Source organism: Rhinolophus sinicus, linkage group LG11 (genome assembly GCF_036562045.2).
Source record: "Rhinolophus sinicus isolate RSC01 linkage group LG11, ASM3656204v1, whole genome shotgun sequence".
Lineage (NCBI taxonomy): Eukaryota > Metazoa > Chordata > Mammalia > Chiroptera > Rhinolophidae > Rhinolophus > Rhinolophus sinicus.
The window spans coordinates 6,993,918-7,012,097 of NC_133760.1; the positions used below are offsets into that span (position 1 = coordinate 6,993,918).

Sequence of the window (18,180 nt, forward strand, 5' to 3'; positions counted from 1 at the left end):
TCTTTTTTCCCCTAAATTGTTGATTTTGGAATAATTTTAGATTTACAGGAAAGGTGCAAAGATACACACCTCTATGTACCCTTCACCCAGTTTTCTCTGTCAGCATCTTATCATTATCACAGTACAATTGTTGAAACTGAGATCAACACTGATTTATTACTATTAACTGAATTCCAGCCTTTGTTGAGATTTCACTAGTTTTTTCACTTATGTCCTCATTCTGTTTCAGGATCATCCAATCCAGGTTCCTAGAACCAACCCATGTTTTTCTGTGGGTTTTTTTCGATATTGCAAACATTGCTGCTTATGACTATTCTTGTGCTTATCTCCTAGTGCATTTGAGCAAGAGTTTCTCTAGAGCCAATTACATCTTTCATTTTATTCAAGAAGTCAAATTTGTTCTCCAACGTGACCTCCAATTTTACGCATTACCAGTATTATATGCGTTCCCCTTGATCCACCTGATAGAAAATTTTTTTTAAATTTGCCAAACTGGTAGGTGTGACATGGTATCTGTGGTTTTCATTTGCATTCCCTTGTTATTGTGGTTGGGCCTCTTTTCATAAGTTTCCTCTTGTATGAAGTGCCTCTTCATATCTTTTACTCTTTTTCTTATTGGGTTGTCACATTAATTTGTAGACTTTAGAATATTTTCTGAATGCTCTTTGTATTATGTGTTGCAAGTATCTTCTGTCGCTGTCCATCAAGTGTTCAGTGTTTGTCAAAGGGCAGAAAGATGTCAATTTATTTCAGGAGCTTAAACGCTGTTCTTTAAACTCATCTACCTAGTGGCCAGGGTCCTCATTTCCTCCATCAAGGGTACAGATCACACTGCTGAAACTCAATATTTTTAATTTACTTTTTCCTTTACTCACGTGGTTCTAGCCACACTGGTGTTTGCTGTTCTTCAAATAGGCCCTACACCTTCCTGCCTCAGAGCCTTTGCACTTGCTCTTCCTCCAGGTCTTTTTGTAGGTCCCTTCCTCATTTCCTTCAGGTCTTTACTCAGTGTAACCTCCTCACCAGAGAGGCCTTTACTGACCTCTATAAAATAGCATCCTCTCTCTATCCTCTTCCCTTTATTTTTCAATAAATGTAACATCGCATTATAAGTGGATTTGCCTATCTCCCAGCAGATGTATGCTGTCAAGTCCCAGAGCCACATGTGGCTATGGAGCTCTTGAAATGTGACTGATCTGATAGAGATGTCCTGTGCATGTAAATAATACACCAGATTTTGAAGAGTCCAAAAAGTAAATTATCTCATTTAATTTTTTAAAATTGGTTATATGTTGAAAGAACATTTCGGGTTAAAGACAGTGTTATTAAAGTGAATTTCACTGTGTTTTTTAACCTTAAAAAATAACGTGGCTACTAAGAAATGCAAAATTAGGTGGCTGGCACTTGGGGTTTGTATTATATTTCTATTGAACTGCGCTGCTCTAGAAGAGAAGCTAGATCAGGGATGTCTGTCTGACTCAGACACTGCTGTATGTCTAACCAGAACAGAAAGTAGTATTTGCTGAATGAAGGAATCCAAGAGGAGAATGCCAGTCCTTCTCCTGCTCCTTCCTCTCTGCTGTTACCCCCGGGACCAACTGAAAAACAAAAAACAAAACAACAACAACAACAAAAATGGAGGGACAGGTGGCTCAGTTGGTTAGAGCGCGAGCTCTGGGCAACCGGGCTGCCGGTGGTTGAATTCCCACATGGGCCAGTGAGCTGTGCCCTCTGCAAATAGAATGAAGTCAATGAGCTGCCACTCAGCTCCTGGGTGGCCAGATGGCTCAGTTGGTTGGATCACCAGTTCTCAACCACAAGATTGCCATTCAACTCCTCCACTCCCACATGGGATGGTGGGCTCTGCCCCCTGCAATTAACAATAGGCAACTGGACCTGGAGTTGAGCCATGCCATCCACAACTAAGATTGAAAGGACAACAGCTTGACTTGGAAAAGTCCTGGAAGTATACACTGTTCCCCAATAAAGTCCTGTTCCCCTTCCCCAATAAAATCTTAAAAAAAACTTTATCAAGGTGTAACTTACATAAAAGTCACCCATTTTAAGTGTATAATCCAACAACTTTTAGTAAATTCACCACGTTGTGCAACCACCATCATAACCTACTTTTAGAATATTTCCATCGCCCCAAACAGATCCCCTCCTGCCAGTTTACAGTCCATCCCCAGTCCCATCCCGTTAACCATTAATTTCATTTTTGTCACCATAGATCTTCAGTGTACAATTTCTAAGGAATGAATTCCCCACGTAAGTTATTCCAGGATGCAAACTCCTTGACCAGTCCGCACCCTCGGCCACTGCTTTTCCCAGTGTCCTCTTCCTCCGCCCAGAACTGGACCCACAGACGGTGTTTGCCAAAAGAAAGGTGGCGCAGCTCGCGCCTCCTTTGTGGCTCTGCAGCCCCATGTCTTCCCAATCACTGAAGGGCAGGTGTCGGTGGCTCCTGCCGGGGCCACGTCCTCCTCGGAACGTGGAGGCAGCGGGGCTGCCTCACTGGGGCCCCACGACCCTGTGAGGTCGGCCCCTGTTCTCACACCCCTCCATCGCGGAACCCCAGCTCAGAGCGGCCACTGCCCGAGTTCCCACGCGCTGCGTTCTAACGTCGCCCTCAAGGAACAATGGCCACAGCCACTGGACGCCCGCCTCGGTGTGTGAGTCGTGGGGAACCGGCCCCTACCCCCGCCGCCCTTCTCCTGTCCCGCCTTCATCCTCTCCCGCCCTCAACCGCCCTCCTCTCAAAATGGCGACCAACCGCCTCCTTTCCCGCCGCCGCCGGTAACCTGACCTCACCAAGCCCCGCCCCTCAGCGGCTGTCGAAGAGCCACCAAGACGGCGCGGCCCAGCGGCACGCGCTGGGGGCCCGGGTGGCGCGAGGCGCACGCCTATCGCTTTGGGCGGCGCCAGGCACGCGCCCCGGGTGCGCAGGACGCTCCGGGGGCGAGCTGGGCTGCGCGTGCGCGCCCGGCCAGCCGGCGGCGCTCGGCGGGCGGGAGGCCGCTGGGAGACCCAAGAGGCGCGAGGCCCGGCGCGCGAGCCCCCGGGGGCGGGTAAAACCCGGTTGCTGCTGCCCCTGCCCCTATCCTTTCTCTCTACCTCCTCCTTCCCACCCCTTCCTCGATTTTAACCCCCTCCCACCTTTTAAAATCTAATTCCTTTATGTATTTCTTTCTGGGAGGGCCATCTCCCATTTGAGGGGCGCTGCAGGCGCGGCTGGCACCCTTCATCCCGTGTCACGCACGCACTTTCTGCACCCCAACAGCTCCGGGACCCGCTGCACCCCCGCAGCCCTTTCCGCCTTGGAGAAGACTGTCCTCAGGGGCCCCTGGGCCACTGCACCCCGTTTTCTTTCCTACCCCACCCCCTCAGGCTCCAACTGCTCCCTCGCAGCAACACAGCTCGCGCCGCGGCCCTACCCGACCTTCGCGCTTTCTGCATCCCCAACTTGCATTCATCCTCCACTTCCAGGCCTCTTCTGCTAAAAATCCTCTTTCCTTCTGAATTGTCCCAGATTTGTTAGAGGATCCAGATTTGTTTCTTTTTATGATCATCTAGCAAAAACAAAAATCTCTTCTGTCTTCCTTAATTGCCCTTCCCCTCCTTTTAGGAACTTCCTCTAGCAAAAAAAAAATATTTTTTTCTTTCCTAGTTTTTCCTCCATTCAGGATCACTTTCTGGCAAAAACCCTTTCTTCCCACCAAATACCTTTTCACTAATAACAGACCAATTCAGTCCTTCCAGTTTCTCTCTCATCTAGTATTTATTTTTCAACCCTCTTCCCCACCTCTCTAACAAAAATCCCTTTTCATCACCATTTCCACCCCAATTAGGTTTCTCCAAGCAGAACCCTCCAGGTCCCTTCTCAGGGGGAAAAAATTAAAAAAGAAAGGAAAAATAACTTTCCCTTAACATCAAAACCCCTTTTTCCACCTAGATCACTCCAGTTTAGAATTGCTTTCTTCCTTCCAAATATTGTCCGTCTCCCCCAACTTCACACTTGTGTCTTTGTTTCTTTGGGGACCTATGATCTGACTGCCCCTTCCTTTCCACCACCTGCTTTTAGGGCGAAAGAAGTTGGCTGAATGTCCTGAATTTACCACCTAGCATTCCAGGAAAAATACCCAACAGTCTGTCACCTGAACTCCCCTCCCTGTGGGGCCTAACCTGGGCCTTCCTGTTCTCTGGAGATTCACTCACTGGCTCCTCTCCTGGTGAGTTTCCTCCCTTTGCACTTGTCCAAAGACACCCACTTTGTCAGATGGACTCCTTTCTTTCTCAAAAGGGTTTCTAACTGACCCAATAGCCTCTGTACCAAAGGGGACACCGTTACCAGTTGCTGCTTCAGGAAGTCACATAAGGAAAAGGGTTATTTATCCTGCATGTTGACTCTCTGGAGGAATATTAGATTGATGTATGTTTCATGTTTATTGCAAAAAAAAATGCTGTTTCCTTCTCTAGCTCCAAGTAGCAACTTAAGATAACTACAGGGCAGCTAAAGACCTAGAGTTAAAGCAAAAGACAAAGATCCTGTGCACCATCTAAGTGATGCCAGCCAGTGGAAATGGGCACGTGGAAATGCCAGGACAATATTGCCAGAACTGAGGTTTTTTTTAAGAAGATACCAGAACACTCGTTATGTAAAACCTTTTGGTTTTTAAATACTGACAACGAATTTAATAAGTATTTAGAGACAGTGTGGGGTCCTTACAGAGCCTGCTGGCCACCAGTTGGGAATGTTTGACTTTGGAATTCTCATTGTGGTAGACACACATACACAGATAAATACCCAGTTGGGTACATGTTGAACCTTTCTCTTTAGAGCTGCAGTTCTCAAACTTTTTGATCTTAAGACCTCTTTACATTTAAAACTCACAGAAGACCCCAGAGAGCTTTCGTGCATGTGAACTATGTCTGCTGATATTCGTTGTATTTAGAAGTTCAAACTAATAAACTTTAAAAATATTTATTTATTTTAAAATAGCAATAGTAAGTCCATTATATAGTCATATAATTGACATTTTTATTAAAAGTATATTTCAAAAAACAAAACATTTACGGAGAATTTGAAAAGAAGAAAGAAAACAAACAGTGGCATTGTTTTACATTTTTAGAGTTATCTGGATTCTCAGATCTCCATCTGCATTCAGCTTCTTGAGATATGTCCTGTAGCCTCTGGAAAGTTTCACTGAAACTAAAAAAGGCAGATAACATCTGCATATTACTATGAAATAGTTTTGACCTTGCAGACTTCCTGAAAGACCCCAGGCTCCTCCACACCCTCCTCACTTTGAAAACTCCTATTGTACATTTTAATGCTTATTTGCATTTTTTGTTAGGATTGCTTTTGGAGTGAGACACTTTGATGTCTCTATTCCTCACTTAGTTAATTCTATGTAAGAATATTCCCTGAAAGGTACAATCGTAGTCTTCTGATTCCTCCATGTCTTTCTCTGAGAGATCAGAAGAAATGAGTTAACCTCTGGTTAAAATTACATAGTGGTTACATGGCAGGACGTGGCAGTCTCCCTTGATTTTCAGCGTAAGAATATAGTTGTAGAGTTAGGGCAGGAGTCCAGTCTCAAGTGTGGAGTCATAGCAGAGTGAAGTGACTAACTGTGAGGGCTTGGAAGTCATACTACCTGGGGTTGGATCCTAACCTTGATTTGGGGCAAGTTATTTAACTCCTCTGGGCTTTACCTCATCTGTAAAATAGGGTTGTCATGCAAAGGGGTATTGTGGGAATTAAATGAGTTGGTATGTAAATGATTACAGTAGTGCCTGGCATATGGAAAAGCCTCGATAAATGTTTGCTGCTACCCTTATTATTATAATGATGATTATGATAGGGGCCAGATGGAAAGATAAGTGAAGACTCTGGGAACTGGAGGCCATAACCCTACCCAGAGATGGCAGTTGTCCCTCAGCTCTATCCTATTGATAATTATCAGGGAATATCAAATCTAATAATTTTCGAGAGAAGCCAGAAACCACATATTTAGTTGAAATCTCCCCAATTAAAAAAAAAAAGAAGTGTTGGCAATTATTCCAATGTAAGAAAGCACTGTGTAGTTTACAATAATAGCCTACAGTTTACAATAATGTTTAGAGTGGGAAAATAGGGAAACAATTGGTGCAGCTCGGGGGAAAAAGCTGCGTGTCTCTCCTGTTTCCTAGCTCCCAACGACCTGGTGTTACTCAGAGGACTGACCACTGTCTCCTTGGTAACATTAATGCAGAGAGGGACAGGAAAAGGTGGCACTTGGGGGGGGGGAAGGCTGGCATAACAACAGGTTGGAGCTTTTCAAAGAGGAAAGGAGGTGTCACAATGGAATCCTGTCACTCGTCAATGAAATTGATGCTGAGAGCCTTTTTGATCAGAGTTCTGTGCTGGGCAAGATGCTTTGCGAAGTATAGACACATAAGGCGGAGTCACAGCCACCCTAGTGCTTGTATTGTCGTCTGGGGAAAATAGAAGAACCCGAAAGATAATTAAGTTCCGAGGCCATTTGGGATAAGTGTTAAGTGAATTGTCAGCCAAGTGCTCATCAGAGTTCTGAGGAGGGAGAAATAATCTCAGGCTTTGTTATGTCGGGAGCATTAACTATAGCAGAGGGGCGTATAGGCCTGCTTGGAAGGGTTTCATTTGGTAGAGCTGAGTAAAGAGACGTTGGTGAAGGTTTTCCTGCACAGGTCAGGGTCCTAAACTCAGCTGTCTCCAGAGGCCTGGCAGGGCATATAAATGAGTGTGTGTGGGGGGGGATAGGGAGTGGTGGGGAATGGTGGCAAACTGGAGCGCACGGGCTCCTTCTAAAGGCAGCTGCGGCTTCTCAGCTCCAGCCAGTTGTTGTTTTGCAAAAATGTGGACTCAGTGTTGACAGATCCTCAGATTTTCTTCCCCCAGGTTTTTAAATAGTAGAAGCTGGAAAGCCTTTCATGAGAAATCTCTAGAGCTGCCACTGGCCACTTGTAGCGATGTAATTTTAAATTTAATTAAAATTAAATAAAGTATTTCATTTCCCAGTCGCTATAACTGCATTTCTAGGTGCTCATTAGCTACGTGTGACTAGAAACTGTCATTAGACAGTGCAGATTTAGAACACATCCACCAGCACAGAAAGTTCTTTTGGGTGGTGATGCTCTGGCCAAAAAAACTCGACTTGATAACTAATTGAAAAATATTTAAATTTACTGCAAGCCAAATAAAATAGCTTTGTAGAGCAAGTAGCTATATTCAGATTGTTTATCCCCTTTCCTCCAAACAATGCCACAGTAAATATCGTTTACCTAATTGTGGACTTCATGCTGTAGTGTAGAGCTGAATGGCACATTGCTTTCCCAAGAGGTTGTAGCATTTCACAGGAGAAACCCTTTCTCCTACTCCTACCAGTCCTGGGATGACGGGCCTTTTATAAAAGAAAAAAATTAAAATTGCTTTGGATACCTTGTGTTGGCTTAAATTGTTTTTTAAAGTATTAAACAAGGCATACGTAGATGATGATACAACGAGGCAGCCATTCCTAAAGCTTACAGTTCTTGTGCCACCATAGAGCCAACATCAGTTTGCAAATTAAATACGAACAAAGCAACCAAATCGATGCAATTCCAATTACAAACATTAATGAGCAGGGTGCTATTTTGCTGACACTTAAGTGCTTCCTTGAAATAAAATCTTTGCAGACTGCCACCCTGGGCCCTTTTGGGCTTAGCAGGCCCTGTGGTATCTGAGCTCTCCCTTCCCTTTTCTCTGTTTGAACGGCAGCAAAATCTCCATTTGTACCATGATGTCTGTTGGCTTTTAGTAGGGCTCAAAGGCATTATTATGAACTAAATCCATCTCTATCCTCTTCTCAGTCGCATGTGGCAATTAAAATAGTCCTTTTTGGCATTTGTGTAATTATAAACACCCTTGGCATTGAAAACAAATGGTAGTACTGGGTTTAAAGTGGTAATCCAATAATCCAGAAAGACTGACTTTCTTCTTTGAGGTTATTTTCAAAAATGAAAAGACAAAATTATAACATCCTTGGAAAGAATATTTGGACCCTTGGGAATGTTTACAAGGTTCCAGGGGACAACAAACCCTGCCCCACAGCAGGGACCAGCAGGGAGCTCCGTACACAGAAGGTGCTAAAACTTATTGAATTGAGTTGATCTGTTGACAGAACAAGAGCGGGTTCAATATTGGCTGAGGGGGGCAGTTGCTTTACTCTCTGGAGAAGGGTGTAAACATCAAAGCGTGGCCTTTGGACGTGTGATCAGCCTGCCTGAGGTTGTGACCAGACCAGTTAGTTCTCTGGTCTATGAGAGGATGTTGGAAAGCAAGTGATTGGGCATTTGGGGAATTCAGAGACCTTCTGTCTCCCACCCTGCTCCACCCGCCACCTTTTTTGTTTTTCGGTTTAATGTCACAGTGCAGTCTACAGATTTTATAGGTAGTCGGCACTGTGTCTTGGGTAAGAGCACGAGCTCTAAGGTCAAAATATCTGGGTTCAAGGTCTGGCTCAACTACTTGTGAGGGATGTGCCTTTGAACCAGTTACTCCGCATCTCAGAGTCCCTGTCCTCCTCTGCAAGATGGACGTCATGATGGAACTGGCCTCTGGGTTGTTGTGAGGAGGAAGTTAATTAATGCATGTGGAGTACTTGGTGTGATACCTGACAAGGAGAAATGCTAATTATTTTATAAAATACTGCTTTATAGTCATTTAAATAATGCTTTGTATTTTATTCGCTCATTTTAATTATTGGGAGATGAAGAAAGAGATGGTTTCTTTCCCCTTGGAATACTGGAAACTGTTCATAGCAGTACTGTAGAAGACACTTGAGAATTGGCGGACAAATTCATTTTGCCTCAGAATGTAAATTTTAATCGTTCCCACTTCTTTGCAATTTGGAAACCCCCAAATCTCTGAGAATGCTGAGGTGTCTCAAGCCTCATTTGGTGGCCAAACCTGAACTCACATGTTGCTCTTTATAGTCTTTATTTATTCCATTGTCTCTGAGTAGGCATAGGTATCGATGCAGAAGTAATGGTTTAGTTACCAGGTGCTGCCCCGGACTCCAGGGGAGCTACTTAAAATATGGCGTATGCATGGATTTACCTTTCTTAATCCACCAAATTCTGAATTCTGAAACTCATTTGGATCCCAGAGTTGTAGTACAGGATTGTGGACCTGTATTCAACTTTTCATTTGAGCTCCCTACAGACACGCAGGTAGATGCATAATGTGAGATGCAGGTGTTGAGGACGCAGCTGTTCCATTACATCTCAACGTGAAAAGTTTAAAAACAGTAGAAACCGACAGCCTAGGAATATAGGCCCCAACTCCAGTTATTCCAGGATCCACTAGATTTGCTGTCAGGGAGTCATCAAGCATTTATTAAATGTCTAGGTGTGGACAGAATTATTCATAATAGCCAAAAATGGAAACAACCCAAATGCCCATCGACAGACAGATGCATGGACGAAGAAAATGTGGTATAACCAGACAATGGAACGTTATCCAGCCATAAGAAGGAATGAAGTAATGGTACAGGGCGCAATGTGGATGAAGCTTGAAAATACTGTGCTTAGTGAAAGAAGCCAGACACAAAAGGCCACATATTGTTTGATTCCATTTGTATGACATGGATGGCCCTCTAAAAGGGGAATACTTTGTTTGTTTATATAACTTGTAATTTTTTTGTTGAAAAACTGGACATTTTGAATATTATAATGTGTGATTCCGGGAATCAGATTCCCACTCCAGGGTTTATTGTTGCTGTGCCTTGTGAGTTGTAATTGTTTAGTGACTTCTGTAGACTATACAAAGGGTGCCAAAAATATATATACACATTTTCAGAAAGGAAAACTATTAAAATGGTAATATTCAATATACACCAATAACAGAAGATGAATACAAGTCACATTTGATTTCTGCAGTTACAAGAGGTGCTCAAAGTGGTTCCCATCAGCGTCCAGACACTTCTGATTATGGCGAACAACTGCTTGAGCAATGTTGACCAAAGTGTCCACTTGTATCCATTTTTTTGGCATCCCTGGTATTTATAAAGACTGTATTCTTTGTCATGTGTGGTCAGTGAAGTCTCTGTTCCTTAAACGCCCGGAGGAAAACAAAAATCTCCCAGTCTATTCAGCTGGGCTCTGTGTGAGTGTGGGGACACACCTTCGATACTCAGCGGACAGTTTACAACCTTCACCTTCACTTCCTGCTTGCACAGAATGAAGGTCAGCCAAAGGTGAGAGCTTAGAGCTTTCAAAGGCCTTTCCTGAGCATACACACCTGCCCTGGGCACATGGCCTTCTAGCTTCCCTGAAATATGTAGAAGGTTTTTTTAAAATTTATTTTTTTAATTAACTAAAGTACACAGTTTGCATTAGGGTTCATTCTTTGTGTTGTGTAGTTCTGTGGGTTTTGGCTAATGTATAATGTCATGTACCTACCATTACAGTATCATACAGAACCCAGGAAACCACCAATCTTTTTATAGTCTCTGTAGTTTTGCCTTTTCCAGAATGTCATATAGTTGGAATCATACAATATATAGCCTTTTCAGACTGCCTTCTTTCACTTAGCAATATGCATTTATGGTTCCTCCATGTCTTTTTATGGCTTGAGAGCTTCTTGCTTTTTAGTGCTGAATAATAGTCCGTTGTATGATGTACCACAGTTTGTTTATCCATCCTCCTATCGAAGGACATATTGGTTGCTTCCAGTTTGGGGCAGTTATGAATAAAGCTGCTATAAACAATTGTGTGTGGGTTTTGTGTGGACATAGGTTTTCAACTCATTGAGGTAGATACCTAGGAGTATGATGGCTGGATCATATGGTAAGACCATGTTTAACGTTGTAAGAAACTGCTACCCTATTGTGGAAGCCTTTCAAAGCCCTTATCCCCCAGGCATCCTACTCTCCAGCCTTTCCTCCCTGGCTTTCAGGGGCGTATCTGTTGTTGGCCCCAGTTAATATCCTTTGTCCCAGGCTGTAGCGACTGGTTCATTGCCTTCAATGTTTTCAACAAATGCTCCCTCCCCCAATAGCTACTCTGCCCTGAGAGAGTTCCAGGTTAGGCAAAATAAAGGCAAGACCTTTGTGTTAGACTTTCAGCAGCTACAGACAGGTTAAGACAGAGAACCTCAGTTCTTTGAGAACAAGATCCTCTCTGCTCCCTCCTTCAAAACCTCTGCTGTGCTGGGGGGCAGGGAGTTAAAATGCCACAGCACAGGGCTCTCCTACTGGATGTCACTCAGCTCACAGTGGCCCACGTGGGGATCAAACCGGCAACCTTGGTGTTATTAGCGCCACACTCTAACCAACTGAGCTAACCAGCCACCCCTCACTTTTTTCTTGATAAGCATTCTCTTGATCGCTGTAAACCTTTTGACTGTTTTCCATGTTCCAATAGTGTTTCTGTGGTGGGAAGTTTTAATATTACTAATTCAATCCTTTTACTTTTAGGTATATTCAGATAGTCTATTTCCTCTTGAGTTCAGTTTTGGTAATTCGTATCTTTTTAGGAATGCATCTGTTTTTATCTAAGTGACCTAATTTGTTGGCATGTGAATGTTCATTATATTTCTTTATAATCCTTTTTATTTTTGTAAGGTCACTAGTGATGTCCTCTCTTTAATTTCTAATTTGAGTATTTTCTCTCTTTCTTTTTTGGGAATAAATTCTGCTGGTTTAGATGTTGCAGAGTTGTTTCCTTTTCACTTGGTAGTTACACTTAGATTCTTTTAGTGTGCATACTTAAATTCTGAAGTTAATCATTATCTCTTTCTTTTTTCCAAATGATTCAAGACCTGTAGTGTTTTTGAGCCAAGATCTATGAGGTAAACTCTTAGGCCTTGTCTGAAAAAGTTTGCATTGCTCCCTCTTGAACACTAGTTTTCCTGCGTTGAGTTCTGCGCCGACTCTCCCCTTTCCTTTGTCTGCTGATGGTGTTAATCCTTGTCTTCCAGACGCATTTCTGTTGAATTCTCCATCAGGCTGGTCGTCAACCCTTTGTAGACCATCTTTCTGGTAGTATTAGGGTTTTCTCTTTGCCTTTAGTGTTTTGCAATTCTACTGCTCCGTATTGAGGAGTGAACTCATTTTTATTTATCCTGGCCTGGCTTTGCAATGCTTGGTGAATATTAACCATGTATCTTCGAGAACCATATCTTTAAGTCTGGATTCATGTGTTTCTGCAGTTCTGGGAATTTCTCCACCATTATTTCTTGAAGATACTGTCTCTCCTACATTCTCTCCTCTTCCCTTTTGGGACCCCTGTTTGGCATATGTTAGACATTTGCATTTGCTTCTCCATTCGTAGTTTTTCAACTTCTCGTTGATATTTTCCATTTCTTTATCTCTCCATGCTGAATTCCTCAGATGCTCTGCCAGTTCATTATTGCTCTCTTCAGCACTGTTTAATTTGCTGTTTAATCCTCTGGTGAGTTTTTAATTTAAATGTCTTTCATTTCTAGATGTTCCATTTGTTTCTTTTTAAAAATGTTTGTTCTTGTTGCATGCTGACCTCTTCTTATGCTAGGTTTTGTTGTCTCCCATTGTCTTATTGTTTTCTAGTTCTTGGGATGCTTCTCTAGGCTTGTGTGCAGTTTTTCTTTTCATTTATTTAGTTTTCCTGTGGAGGGCATGGTTCTTCCAGGGTCCCAGGTTTCCATTTCCTGTGAATTCAAGGCCCTGTGTCCTTTTTCCATGTGTCCATTATGACCCCAGGTCCCAGCCTCCAGGGTAATGCTCTTTAATAGAAATATACTATGAGCCATATATAATTTAAAATTTTCTAATAGCCAGATTAAAAAATAAAAGGTGTGGATGAAATTAATTTAAATAATATGCTTTATTTAACCCACTATATCCAAAATATTATCATTGTAACATGTAATCAATGTAAAAACGTATCATTTCTTATACTAAGTCTCCCAAATCCAGTGCGTATTTTACACTCATAGCATGTCTCAGTTTGCGGCCAGTCACATTTCCAGTGCTTCACAGTCACATGTGGCTAGTGGCCGCCATATTGGATGACAGTTCCAGGCCCTGTATCTGAGTCTGATTTTCCCCTTGGGCTGACTTGGCTTTGAGTTTTCTCTCTGCTGCTGGCACTTTTGGTGGTAGTGATAGGGCGTTACCTGTCTCTTGAGCTTGGCTATGTAGTAAAAATAATCTTTTCTCATATTTCTATTTGTTTTATACCTGGAGAAAGAGGTCGGTTTAGTCCACCATGTTGCCAGAAATCCTTTCATTTATTCCTTACAACCACCTTATGATGGAAGTGCTCTTATACCCAACTTACAGATGAGGAAACTGAGGCTCGTGGAGCTTAAGTGACTTGCCCAGGGCCAAATGGCTATTAAATGGCACCAAAAAGACCCAGAACAGGTCTGTTTGAATTCCAAGTCCATGTTCTATCCACCACACTGTGTTGCCATCTTATGATTTTGATTCTCCTCGTTCATTTTCAGGAATTAAACACCACCAAGAGCTCTCTACCCCCTGATTCCGTATGCACTTTTGCTTATCTGGAGAGTAGCTCTTGGCCAAGACCTGGCAGCAGAGAGCCATGGACCAGTACGGCCTTGGGGATGAGGGAGCCCTTCCATCTGAGATGCATCTCCCTTCGTTTTCCGAGAGCCAGGGACTCAACTGCAATGACACCCTCAACCGGGACCTGGGTCCCAGCACGCGAGACCTGATCTATGCTGGCCTCAGTGGTCTGGACCTGGATCCCAGCCTCCCAACACCCGATGTGCCTAGCGAAGTGCTGGAAGACAACCTTGACGCCCTGTCCCTGTACTCGGGGAAGGACAGTGACTCCGTGAAGCTGCTGGAGGAGTATGCAGACCCAGAATTTCAGACTTCCTTACAAGGTGAGGCTGTCCACCTGGGCCCGAGGGCCTGGCAGGCTGTTTGAAAGCTAGGGGTTGGTTCTGTGTGGGTTGGGTAAGAAAATTTCTCTCTTCCACAGGTGAATAGGGAGCAGTTACTCTTTGTCCACTTGGAAATTGTGCCCGACTTCCTAGTCAAGGAAACTGAATACTGATGTCAGGGAGTAATGTTGAGCAACGTGGGTGTTTGGGAATATCCTAATCTCATGTGTGGTGTGGGCAGACCTTTGAGCTTACGGGAGACTTTCCTATCCAGTACCACATCTCAGAGGCTCTTTTCACATTTCCAGAACGAGGTGGAGTCCTGTCCATCTGCTTCTTGGTTATCTAACCTTCCTGAGCCTCAGTGTCCTCGCCTGTAAAGTGGGGGGATGATACTATCCACTCTGTTTTCCCCAGGGTAGCAGCAGTAAGAAGCAGACGAAGAAATGAACATAAAAGCACTTTGTAGACTGTAAAGCACTGAAGAGATTCTAGTTATTTTCACCATATTGTTAGAATTAATTTCAGACAGTCCGTTGATTCAATTCTAAGTTCTCTTCAGTGGAGGAGCAAAGGGAGAACTAACGGAATATCAAAGACTATAGTTAAATCTCCTTTTTGTTTGCTTTTAGGCTTCCCCCACAAGATAAATTCAAATTTTGTTTTCAACTCTCTTGATGGGTTCTTGGGTTAAATTGTGTAGATGGGTTGACTGAGCTAGAGCTCTTTTACTTTATAACCATACCATGTGTGCAGAAGGCCACATCTGAAACAGCCCTGCAAAACAGATACTAATAGTAACGGGAATAACAAAAAATGCCCTGAAGATTTGCTAAAAAGAAACCTTTCTGAGGCTCCTACTCCACACGAGATGTAGTAGACAGGGCTGGAATGATGACTGAACATGAAATCCTAGATCCACGGGACTGCTGCAGTGTTATAGGCACTGGGCCAGGGCCAGGGGTCTGTCATTGGGGTTCTCCACCCGGGCCACAGAAATTACCTGAAAAATGCTGGTGGCACAAACAGGTGTACATTTTGCTAGGTAGAAAAACTGTAGCTTTCACTAGATTTTCATAGGGGTCTGTGTATACCACCTCCCCAAATGTTACAAATCATTCATTCAACTTTTGTTTTAAACTTGAAACAAACAAAAAGGAATGCAGTGAACATTAACTGTTAACGCTACATTTTTCTAACTTAAATTCAGGTCCATATAAGTACATACACTTATATTGACTTTTTAAATTATAAAAGTAATACATATTTATTAAAAAAAACTTAGAAAGGAAAGTAATAACAAGAAAAATCCCATCCTGGCTCCCACATGTAGATTTTTTAAAACATGGATGATATCACTCAGGAAAACATGGTTTAGCAGAGGCGTATTAAGTGTATAATTCTATATAAAGCTTTTTTTTAATTTTTAATTTTTATTAGTTTCAGGTGTACAAATCAATGTAATAGTTAGACATTTAAACCCCTTGTAAAGTGATAACACACCCCCAAGCTGCTATCCCACTGACATCTTATATAGCTGTTATAATACCATCGACTATCTTTCCTATGTTGTACTCCACATCCTGTGACTATATATACCTACATATTTAGTTATAGTTGACATTCAATATTATCCTACTTCAGCTTCAGGTGTATAGCACATTGGTCAGGCGTCTACACAGTCTATGATGTGATCCCCCGATAAGTCCAGTGCCCATCTGACATCTTACATGATCTTTGCAACATTGTTGATTATATTCCCCACACTGTATTCACTACCAATTTGTATTTCTTAACACCTTCACCTTTTTCGCCCTGCTCCCAACCCCATTCCCATCTATCACCCTGATAGATCTAGTACCTATCTGGCACCTTATCTAGTTATTACAGTATTGTTAACTATAGTCCTTCTGCTATACTCTACATCCCCATGACTACTGTATAACAACCAATTTGTACTTCTTAATCTTTTCCCCTTTCACCCATCCTTAACCCCCCTCCCATCTTAAAGAAGTCCCTCTAAGATTCCTTGTAATACTGGTTTGGTGTTGATGAACTCCTTCAGCTTTTTCTTGTCTGGGAAGCTCCTTATCTGTGCTTCAATTCTAAATGACAGCCTTGCTGGGTAGAGTAATCTTGGTTGTATGTCGTTGCTTTTCATCACTTGGAATATTTCCTGCCACTAACTACTGGCCTGCAAAGTTTCTGTTGAGAAATCAGCTGACAGTCTTACAGGGGGCTCCCTTGTAGGTAACTAACTGCTTTTCTCTTGCTGCTTTTAAGATTCTCTTTTTGTATTTAACCTTTGGCATTTTAATTATATGTCTTGGTGTGGGCCTCTTTGGATTTATTTCTTTGGGATTCTCTTTGCTTCCTGGGCTTGTATGTCCATTTCCTTCACCAGGTTAGGGAAGTTTTTTGTCATTATTTCTTCAAATAGGTTTTCAATTCCTTGCTTTCTTCTCCTTCTGGTACCCCTATAATGCAAATGTCGGTACGCTTGATATTGTCCCAAGGCCCCTTAAACTCTCCTCAATTTTTTGGATTCTTTTTTCTTTTCCTGTTCTGGTTGGGTGTTTTCTGCTACCTTATCTTCTACATCACTGGTTGAATCCTCTGCTTCATCTAATGTACTGGTGATTTCCTGTAATACATTCTTCATTTCCTTTATTTCTGATTGGTTCTTTTTTATGGTTTTCATTCTCCATTTTTATGCTTCCTGTCTCTCTGTTGAAGTTCTCCCTGAGATCATTGAGCACTTTTTTTTTTAAGGAGGGCACAGCTCACAGTGGACCATGTGGGGATTGAACCAGCAACCTTGGTGTTATTAGCACCACGCTCTAAGCAACTGAGGTAACCGGCCGCCTACCACTGAGCATTCTTATAGCCAGTGTTTGGAACGCTGCGTCTGATAGATTGCTTATCTCCGTTTTGCTTAGTTCTTTTTCTGGAGCTTTGTTCTGTTCTTTTCTTTGGGACATGTTTCTTTGTCTCCCCACTTTGGCTGCTTCCCTGTGTTTGTTTCTATGTATTAGGTAGGGCTTCTATGTCTTCCGGCCTTAATAGAATGGCCTTATGTAATAGGTGTCCTGTGGGGTTCAGTGGCTCAGTCTTTCTGGTCACCTGAGCCATGTCCCTTGTGTGGGTTGTGTGTGCCCTACTATTGCAGTTGAGCCTTGGTTGATAATTGCACATCAATGTGAGGGACTGACCTTTGGGCTCATTGGTTGCGAGGACTGGCCTTGACTACAGTGGAGGAGTTGTTGTGCAGGGGCTGACCCTACGGAGCAGGAGCTGCCTCAGCAGGACTCTGGTGCCTGCCCAGTCCACTCCTTGGGTGTGTTGTACTTGGAGGCGGCTAGGTGATGCTCCAGCTCATTTTGAAGCTGGCCACTGGGGGTACCAGCCCCAGGACCACCTTGGAGGAAATCTGCTGTATGTCTACTTCAGCCACAGCCCATGCCCCACCCCAGGCCACCCAGCAGGAGCCAGAAAGAAATCCTCAGATGGCTGCCACCCGTGCTGTGCTTGGAAGCACCTTGAGAGGCCAAGCCGCGAACCAAGGCTGGGCTGCCGCTTGTGCCAGCTTAGGGCTGCTCAGCCAGAGATACAGGACACACTCAAGCCAGATGCTGCTTGTCTGGGTTCCACGAACCTCTGAGAGACCCTAGGAAAGTGCAGCTTGAGCCAAGGCAGGTGGTCTGCACAAGAAAGCCACTGGAAGCAGCCTGGGTGTGCTTGAAAGTTGGGCGGGGCCAGGTCTCAAATCACCAGGGCAGGGCGAACTAACCGAGGAGACTCAGAAATGGCAGCCACCTGTGTTGTACCCTGGGAAGGGGAAGGGCTCAACAAAGAAACAATGGCCTCTGCCAGCTCCCCAGTCAAGGAGAAAACCGCCTCTCCAGACCCAGTCCCAAGCCAGATAACTCAGTTCTAACCCCCATATGTCCCTGCCGCTTCTCCAGCTGCTGCCCCAGAGCTGGAGCTCAGAGCGAGTGATTCTGTCAGTGGCTAAGTGTGGGTGCAGCCCCTTTAAGAGGAGCACCTGGGAGTGCAGCCGTCCTCGGTCTCAGTCACAATCTCCGCTGGTTTTCACAACCGAAAATTATGGGGACTTCTCTCCCCAGCACTGGAACCCTGGGCTGGGGTGGGGCTGGGATCTCTTACTCCTTTAGGGATAGAGGGACCCCCACAGCGGAAATATCCCTCCCGATCTTTAATGGTCACACATGAGTGTGGGACCAGCCCATTCCATGTCTCTGCCCTTCTTACTAGTCTGGGTGGCT

General features: G+C 43.7%; 1 protein-coding gene across 1 annotated transcript in view; it reads left to right on the plus strand.

Moving 5' to 3' along the window:
* The first annotated feature begins 2,976 nt into the window (after positions 1–2,976).
* The window catches only part of ZNF541 (zinc finger protein 541), a 39,645-nt gene continuing 24,441 nt past the window's right edge, over positions 2,977–18,180 (plus strand). Inside the window, exons 1-3 of the mRNA XM_074316184.1 lie at positions 2,977–3,068; positions 4,082–4,229; positions 13,490–13,894. Of these exons, the coding sequence (XP_074172285.1) occupies positions 13,588–13,894 (307 nt within the window). The 5' untranslated portion in view covers positions 2,977–3,068; positions 4,082–4,229; positions 13,490–13,587. The remainder of the gene's footprint in view (positions 3,069–4,081; positions 4,230–13,489; positions 13,895–18,180) is intronic.